The sequence below is a fragment of the Rhineura floridana genome, chromosome 4 (genome assembly GCF_030035675.1).
Source record: "Rhineura floridana isolate rRhiFlo1 chromosome 4, rRhiFlo1.hap2, whole genome shotgun sequence".
In the NCBI taxonomy this organism is placed as follows: Eukaryota; Metazoa; Chordata; class Lepidosauria; order Squamata; family Rhineuridae; genus Rhineura; species Rhineura floridana.
The window spans coordinates 66,080,411-66,089,697 of NC_084483.1; the positions used below are offsets into that span (position 1 = coordinate 66,080,411).

General features: G+C 45.1%; 1 protein-coding gene across 5 annotated transcripts; it reads left to right on the forward strand.

Annotated features, from left to right (window-relative positions):
• The first annotated feature begins 2,453 nt into the window (after positions 1 to 2,453).
• On the forward strand, positions 2,454 to 5,872 carry TPBG (trophoblast glycoprotein). 5 transcript variants are annotated; one of them, XM_061623214.1, is made up of 2 exons: positions 2,454 to 2,675; positions 3,972 to 5,872. In XM_061623214.1, exon 2 carries the CDS (start codon positions 4,284 to 4,286, stop codon positions 5,460 to 5,462), a length of 1,179 nt encoding a protein of 392 aa, XP_061479198.1. In that variant the 5' UTR covers positions 2,454 to 2,675; positions 3,972 to 4,283; the 3' UTR covers positions 5,463 to 5,872. The 5 variants fall into 5 exon arrangements, with proteins under 5 accessions (XP_061479198.1, XP_061479199.1, XP_061479200.1 ...); XM_061623215.1 differs by lacking the exon at positions 2,454 to 2,675 and adding an exon at positions 2,692 to 2,839; XM_061623216.1 differs by lacking the exon at positions 2,454 to 2,675 and adding an exon at positions 2,853 to 2,941.
• Positions 5,873 to 9,287: the final 3,415 nt, after the last annotated feature.

The following is a 9,287-nucleotide window of genomic DNA, read 5'->3' on the forward strand; positions in this document are numbered from 1 at the left end:
CATCAGTCCTGTGTCAGTCACAAAAGGCCCTCAGTACAGAGCTGTAATTTCAGTGGGTCAGGATCCTGACAGAACAGCATTAATGGACGTTTGTGTAACTGGAAATCCAGCCTGTGTGTGTACAGATGGCGAGCTTAAAATTAGAGGCCGCTACCAGGCACTCAGCAATACAACTGGCTGACTCCTGGCTGACAGTCTGTTTCCTTGAACAGTAAACTGCCAATTGCATGGCATTCAGAAAGGACTCTGTTGATAAAATTGTTTTGCAACCCTGTTATGAAATGACATAACTGGATCACTATGAATGTGTGGCTATATCATCACTCAGAAACTTCCAGGCAGCAGAAATGGATCTCCTGAACCAAGAGATTAAACCAAAAATTTTCCCCTTGAATACTTGGAGTTAAAAGAGAAGTCTACAGAGGCAGGGGCAGATTTAGGGGCAGACAACCCAAGCAGTAGCCTGGGGGTGGCAGGGTTGGGCGGCACCTGTCACAAACTGCCTGCTTTTCTGATCCCCCAAAATCCCTGAAACCATTAGTGCAAAGACAATCAAACTTTAGTTGTAAATCTGGCAGCACTGACTTGAATTGTGTTCAAAAATGTACACTAAAAACGTACATCAGTGCCCACTCAACAAACCAGCAGTGGGCATGTGAACAATCGTGACCAAATCTACATGGGCAAAGGATCCCAAGAGATTGGGATCCCAAGAGATAGAAGGCTTCAGAACAGATGGCGATGCAGGAGGGGTAGAAGGGAGCAGGGGTGGAAGTGGCGGAATGAAACACATGCACAGACATAAAGAAGGTCCCCAAGCTGCACAAAAGCCACAAAGTCAATGGATCTGTAGACAGTATTAAAGGCAAAGAATATAATTCAGAAAATAATAATGCAATATATTACAGCAACAGTATATAAAAACATATGTGAAGTAGACTCATATTATGAAATGAATGAAATGGACTGCCTTCAAGTCGATCTTGACTTATGTGCGACCCTATGAATAGAGTTTTCATGGTAAACGGTATTCAGAGGGGGTTTACCATTGCCTTCCTCTGAGGCTGAGAGGCGGTGACTGGCCCAAGGTCACCCAGTGAGCTTCATGGCTGTGTGTGGATTTGAACCCTGGTCTCCCAGGTCGCAGTCCAACACCTTAACCACTACACAACAGGGGCCTCTCTATTTGGCCCTCGGGACTCTCCCCAGCCCTCACCCCTTTCCCAGTCACACCTCTTCTCCCCAGGCTCATTGGTCCTGCTCTGCCATTTCCTTGAGTGCTTACACCTGGCTAGAGTAGGTTCTTCTGAGAACACTTCCTGCTTGCCTGGAGGGGAGAACACAGAGGGATGCGCCAGTAGCCTACTGTACAAAGGAAAAACTAACATTCATTGTTCCACCCACTTTCCTTCTAGCCCCACCCACACTGGCATGTGGCCCCTAGAAGGTTGCCTGGAAGGGAATGCAGCCCTTGGGCTGAAAAAGGTCCCTCACCCCTGCACCAGATAAAGGTTGCAGCCACTGTAAAGCAGCCACAGTAGCCAGGGTTTCATTTAAGGCAGGACTCTGCGACTTTCGCCTCAGTGAAAGCCAGTGTGGTAGAGTGGATAGGCTACAATGAGGGAGACCCAGGTTCAAATCTTTAAGAACATAACAGTCTTCTAGATCAGGCCAGTGGCCCATTTAGTCCAGCATCCTGTTCTCACAATGGCCAACCACATGCAAAGAGCACTCTCCCTTCCTGCAGTTTTCCTGGTATTTGGAAGTATACTGCCTTCATCTATGGAGGCAGAGCACAGCCATCATGGGTAGTAGCCACTCCATGAATTTGTCTAATCCTCTTTGAAAGTGTCTAGGCCATCCCTGACTCTTGTGGGAGCGAATTCTATAGTTTAACGATGTGCTGTGTGAAGAAGCACTTTCTTTTGTCTGTCCTGAATATTCCAATAGTCAGCTTCATTCGTCTTTGCTCAGCTACGGAACTCACTGGTGTCCATGGGCCAGTTGCGCGCAGACACTCGCGCTCTCTCAGCCTACCTTACCTCACAGGATTGTTGTGAGGATAAAAGTGGTGGACAACGGGTGCTGCTCTGAGCTTCTTGGAGGAAAGAAAGAGAAACAAGGGCGGAAAGAAAGAGAAACAAGTGGCATTCAATTCTATGTGGCTAACTCCTAAATAGAAATATATAGGAGTGTACGGTAAATAAACTTTCCCCCCCGATTGAGCCTTTGTCTGGGACTTATGACACAATAAACTGCCTCTGAGCTCACACAGAGTGCCTTTTTTTCCTGACCGCTAAAGGCATCTCCCCGCGCGCCCCATCCGATTTACTCGAGCGACCCACTATTCCTAGACAGCATCCGGCATCGTTCCAGCCGCCAGCCTCCCTAAGCCAGCCGCGGCCGCCGCAAGGGACCGCTGCGTCGACTCCAGCAGCCTCCACAAATCCACTGCCGGGTGCGAGAAGGATCCGGTTGTCACCGAGGGCGTGGTGCAAGGCTTCCCCGCGGCCGTGGCTGCCATTGGTTTCTCCTGCCAGCGGAGGCTGGGCTAGAGGCACGGCCAGGGAGTGGGAGGGAAAGTTGTTGCCTGCGCCATGTAGTTCTCACTCGGCTGTGGAGTTTGCGCTGGACCGGCTGGAGCGGGAGCCTCGGGTGCGAGAAGAGAGAGCCAGGTAAGGAGGCGCCGGAGGCGCCGAGGGTTGCTAAACCCAATACGGCCCAGGAAAGGCTGATCTTACCGTTGCTGCTGCTCTGCGAGGCTAGGACCACATTCCTCATCGCCTTCCCGCCCAAGAACAGAGCAGAGGCAGACGAGTCCGGATTTGAGCTAAGCAAGGTGTGATCCTGTGCCTACGTCCAGAGGCAGTGCGGTTTGCTCCCTACACGTAGCCCGACCCTCTGCAGCTTTATAATCGGGAGTAAAGCCCAACTGGATCCGGTGTGTGTGTGTGTGTGACTCTTAGTGGGTCTTTGTAGGACCGAGGGGGTGGGGGAGACGGGTTTCCTATTCGGGACGTGGGATCTCTCCAGAATCTAGAGGTTCCTGGTGGAAATGTGGTGGAAGGAGGGAAAAGTTGGGAAGGGAGGAGATAAAAGGCTTCGCGGGGATTTTCCGCTTTTGGAACAGAGGCGGAAGTTGAGAAAACTTACACGGTCCCCCAGTTATGCAACGTGCTGGTTAATCTGGGGGAGGGGGGAAGCAGTAATGGCCCTAAATTCTGTAATCCGAAAACCTAAAGCGGATTAAAACTCCATCCCTAAAAAGGCATTGAAAAGGATGGGTGGGCAACCCACCTTTATCACGGAGTGGCTGAAGTATGTGATCTTGCAAGCGCACTCCTTAACACAGAGGGTCGTTTGGAGGGTGGTGGACAAAAGACGTTGGTGAAGTGAAGTGAATTAAGAACTGCCTTGCTGGACCAGAGCACACTCCCTTTAGCCTAGTGGTGTGTTTCCAACAAGGTCCAGTCAGATGCCTCAGAAAGATCTCAAGAAGGGAGCGAAAGTGGTGGCAATTCTGTCGGTTTTTGCTTTTGTTTTGTTTTGTTTTTCTCCAGCCTCTAGAATTCAGATATTACAGGGAGGGATTCAATGTTAATCCTACTCAGAATAGACCCACTGAAGTTAATAGACATGACTCATGCGGGTTCATTAATTTCAATGAGTCTATTCTGGCTTTGTCAGATGTTGGTATGCAGAGAAAAAAAACTTTCTAACCTAAGGTGTCCTCCTGCCTATTTGGCAAGGTAGGAAAAGCTAAGGCAAGAAGAAACTTGTGCTGGGAGAGGGCTTGGCAGTTCTGCTCAAGGCAGGGGCTTGGCTTTATGGCTGAGCAGGGGTACATGGATGGATGGGGGGACAATGCTGTTGAGAAGGACTGTACAGCGGAGTTGAAGAGTAGCTTTATTGAGGGATGGCATGAATGGCTTCTGAGGCTTTCATCCTCTCTCTTTGTTGTTCTTTTCCAGGGGTGGCTGGATGTGAGGAAGAGCAGACTAAGGACTTCAGCACCAGAGAGCCCCCCCAAAAAAACACAGGAAGGAACCACTTGGCAGCATTGGGTGGGTCCCTGCCTGCACCCTGGTGCTGACTGCCACTGTGCCAAGACGGTTGTGCTGGAGAGGAAGGGGCTGCTTTGCTCCCACTTTCTGACTCTGCCAGGTGGTGACTGTCTCCAGGTGTCCATTCTCCAGCGCCCACCCCTGCTTGCTGAAGGGGCACGTGGCAGCCAAAACCAGAGTGTGAGTGCCACAAGAGAGCAGCCCCTGGCAGAGGCGGTGATGCTGGGGTGCTCTCTTTGGGGCTCTGCACCCCCCACACCAACTAGGGGGAAGAGAGGGGCTAGGTGGCTAGAACCACTGCTGCTACTGGTGGTCTTCTCGGGCTGGGTTTTGGCTCAGCAGCCATCTGATTGCCCGGGACCTTGTGAGTGCTCCGAGGCAGCCAGGACGGTGAAGTGCATCAACAAGAACTTGACGGAGGTGCCTTGGGACCTGCCCTGCTATGTGCGGAACCTTTTCCTCACTGGCAACCGCATCCACAACATCTCCTCTGCCTCCTTCCCCTCGGAGTCTCTTCTGGAGCTCAGCAACCTCAACCTGAGTGGCAGTCACCTGAAGTGGGTGGAGGCTGGGGCTTTTGCCGGGCTGCCCAGCTTGAAGCAGCTGGACCTCAGCGACAATGTCTTGCTTGGGCTCAGCCCCACGGCCCTCGGGAATACCAGCAGCCCTTTAGAGGAGCTCAACCTGCACAACTCCCTCTCTAACAATAGCTACGTGACCACCGTGGCCCAGCTGCTTCAGCAGGGGACTCTTCTGAACTTGAAGCGCCTGGATCTGTCCGAGAACAACCTGCTTGACCTGCCCGTGGGCATGTTCACTGTGCTGCCCCGCCTGCAGCACCTGGACCTGCACAACAACTCCCTGGTGGATCTACACGACGTGGCATTTGGGAACCTCTGTCAGCTGCAGAGCTTCAACCTCAGTGACAACTCCCTCAAACGCCTGAGGAACAGCACCCTCCTGCAGCTCCGCAGCCTTCCCTTGCTCACCAGCCTCAACCTTAACCACAACACCTGGGTCTGCGACTGTGGCATCGAGGACCTGGTTGGCTGGCTCAAGGAGAGCAATCAGGTGGAGGCCAAAGGGGCCCTCAATTGCTCTTATCCCAAAGAGATGGAGAACAGCTCCTTGGTGAACATTGATGTTTCAGACCTGAACTGCCCAGAATGGACCGATAACCAGACTCAGCTTCAGACTTCTTACGTCTTCCTCGGGATAGTCTTGGCTCTCATTGGTGCCATTTTCCTCCTGGTTTTGTACTTGAACCGAAAAGGGATCAAAAAGTGGATGTACAATATCAGGGATGCCTGTAGAGACCACATGGAGGGCTATCACTACAGGTATGAGATCAACGCAGATCCCCGGCTAACAAACCTCAGCTCCAGTTCTGATGTCTGAAGAAGTGCTATGGGGAAGCAGGCCAAGGGGCACAATAGCTATGCATGGAATGTAGACTAGCTTTATCACACACACACACCCATACACACATGCTTGCTGCCCCTCAATATACAATACACCCTTAGAGACATCACAGACTTGACATGCGCCATACAGAGAGTTATGCCTACCTGTACCACAAAATCCACAAGTTAACATTATTATTATTATCCACAGTCAATTGTGCATGATATCAGGCTGTGTGTAAGAAACATGCTGCTGCTTCCTTGCCTGTTTGCTTTGGAACTTGCTATTAGCAAAACATCTCTCAGCTTCTGTGAAGGAAAAGGACATTTTCACTCCCGCACCCCACCCTCTCCCACTCTGATGTTCCCAATCATGAGGGCTTATTAAAAATACCATTCAACAAAGCCTGCCTCAACTTCTTTTTGGAGAAATGTTTGATCCATCAGTGCCAGTTTTGTTTTTATGCATCCTAAATGTAGTGCACATACATATTTAGAATATGCCTTTGAAAAAAAGTTCTTTGTGCAAAGAAGCAAATAAAATAGTGAGCATGCAAATATTTGATGAATTTACATGGTAGGTGGAAAAAATCTTGGTACAGCTTTTTCAGGCATTTGCAATTTACATGAAAACAGAATTTTAAAAGGGGGGAAGCACATAAAATGCGCATGAACTGACTTTGAACTGTTAAATGATTCAATAAACGCTCTTACAAGAACTTCTGTTTTGCTGAAGTTTGCTGTTTTTAATGTTCTAATCTGGAAATGAAGCACAATATCAGATGAATATAGTTTCTTCTGTGAAAAAATCATTTTCCCATTACAAAACATGCCAGATTCTTCATTTGTTAAGATATTTGTTTGACTTCTTTTTTTCCCATCAGTGTCATTTACCTTTCAGGGAGACTAGGAATGTGCAAAGTTATACTAATTTGCACATCTTTATTAAATTGCTGTAAACGACCATATATTTCCAATATACAGTATTTTTCATATTCTGTTCCTAAAATGTGGCAGTTGTGCTACTGCCGTAAGTCTGCAGGTGAGGGTGTATTAAATTGTTGCTACAATTCTGAATCTGATTCTTAGGACAACGACTGAAATTGGTAGGACTTGCTCCTTAAGATAAGCACTCATGCACTCCAATCCTGGGTATATTTACTCAGAAGTAAGTTCCAGTGAGTGTATTAGTTAATTAATTAATTTCATGTATGAATTGGTTCTCAAAGTGATGTAACAATAAAAACATATATAGCTTAACAGGCCTTTCTCCAAAGTACGTATGCATAGTACTGAATGTTCCATGGATTTCAGCAGGAAGGAATTAAACATGTGCTTAATCCCTTCCTGTTGAAATGAATTGGCCTGAAAAGTGCTTATTTTGTATAATGTCTAAGCTGTTAGTGATAGTCTGCAGTGGTAAGCAGACATACAGACACGTTCTATGTGTGTTTCTTTGGAAGTAAGTCCTACTGAGTACAATGGCTTATTTCTAAGTAAGCGAAGGACTGCAGCCTGACTAGAAAATAAATCCTGTTGGTCAATGTGATTTAGGCTTTAATTTTCACAAACAGCAAATAAACTGGTGGTAAATCTGTGTATGAACACTGCAAACTGCAGTGGGGGGATCCCATGACTGAACACATCCCCATTCATTCCCCTCATACAGAAAACTGGCATGTTGGGGAGAGAGTTCTGGTGTAGCCAGAAATCCTCTACATTTAGGAATATATATATATTTTGCATGTATGGAGGAGTATTTGATTCTGTGAGCCCCCCACAACCGATTCTCAAGTGGATCAGTTGAAAACCCCATGCATTTGCCACTTCATCCACTTTTGTGAGAACGAGGGCGAAGTTGCCAGTAAATGTATTTCGCTTCTGTGGATGGGCAACTGCTTGTAATCTCAGTGTCAGTCCAAAGGTAATATTGAAGAAGACAAGTCTAAATACATGCAAAGTTATGTACAGCAGATTTCAAATCTACTTGCAATGTGTATGCCTTTTTATTCTTTTAACTTGTGCATAACTGTATGTGACTTGTGTTATGCACACTTATAAGGGAAAATATTTCAAAATCAAAATAACACATTTACTTTGGATGCTGCAGGGATTGCAGCAGTGCAGGAAGGGGTAGCAAATATGTTATTTCTGGCCAGTAACTTAAATAGCAAAAGGAAACTGCATAGATTGTGTTGCCTACCTGTAAACTGGCTCTTAACAGAATTTCAATATGTAAGCTCAGTTTCAGCAAGGCTATTTTTATCAGTTCATGGTAAGCTGTGTAGTAAGTTCTATACTCCGTTTTGCTTGTGAAATCTCATTATTTCAGCTAGGTCTGATAAAACACTGTAACAATTTAGCAGAGTGATCCTATACACACTTACTTGGAAATAGATCCTAATGTGTTAATGGCACTTATCCCTATGTAAGGGAGCATAGGAATTGTAAACTAGTTGTCATCGTTCAAAATTCTGTAGAGCTTAACTTTGCAGTTGCCATCAGTTTTGGTGTTCCTAAAGCGCCCTACCTAATTCTAGGTAAAGTTAAGTCTCTTTGTGCTTTTCTTCACTTGCAGATTTTAAACTCAATATATTTTAGGGGCTCAAGGAAAAATAGGAACTACAGTACAGTTTGCTTGTTTTTAAAAATCTACTTTAACGGTAATATTCTAATTGTAGCTTCAAAGGTTATTAGGGCATGATTAGATCAGTTGAATTTTTAAATATGGGGGTACAAATGTAAAAATAATTTTAAAAATCATGTAATTGTTGAATAAATTAGAAGTATTATGTGGTTTCCACGGACAAATCTGTGCTTATAAGGTCAGGATTTTGCAGTGCTTCTTGATAAGGTCCTGTACTGATTTCAGAAACTCTTTACAAAGAGCACTTGAGTTTCACTTCCACTCCTCACTCATAAGCAATACTGCCATGTAAATTTTGATTGCCCTGTGTAAAACATGTACCAGCCAAACCAATTCGTATGTGAGGAGACTTTAAAAATAAATACAGTGAGACATCAGTTTGTTAGAAGGCTTTTGAATAATGTTGCATGCCACAGCACACAGACATGATTGGTACTGAGTTGAATCAAATATGCCTTTCATTAAAATACTGAGCAAATTTCTAATGAATATTCTGCTTGTATCAATCCCTATCGGATTGAAAATAGTCATCTCAAAGGAACCAAAATGAACTGTAGTGTTAGTTTAATTAAAGAACTTGTTCACTTTTCTGTTTCGCTTAAGCTTAAGTTCTGTCCATTGCTTTGCCATGCATTTGTTATTATGTGTCTCGTTAGCTTGTATTGTTTTCAAATGATATGCACATAGAATTATTTGGCAAACAATAGGTAGACTGATATTTTATAGACCTTTTTAGTTGAGTGACAGAGAACTTAAAAAAAAAACTTACTATGAAGCAGAATGGCAATGCACAGAATTTATTTCCTTAGCAGCTGAAACCATGTTTATAGTTTCCTTAAAAAAAAGTAAAGTTTAAAATTATTTGTCTCCCCTGCCCCCCTGAGCTTATATTTTCTGATTCAGCATGTTGTGACACAGTGAATGTTCTTTAACAGGTGACAGAGCTTAGAGGGGATTATAAGATGTATAATATCAATTCTGCAAGGGAAGTTTTCTTTTTCTTTTTTTAAATTAGATTCGATTTTATTTATAATTATATTTATAAATAGTATACTATCATATAATAGTATAATATCTATACGATTTCATCTATGTGGCTCAACAGATTCATTTATTAATTTGGAATTATCAAATGCAACAGCCTTATTAGCTTGCATGGCATCAGAATTTATT

Bases quoted from the DNA above. Each gene is read 5' to 3' on its own strand.
- TPBG (XM_061623214.1), top strand. From the start codon at position 4,284: ATGCTGGGGTGCTCTCTTTGGGGCTCTGCACCCCCCACACCAACTAGG.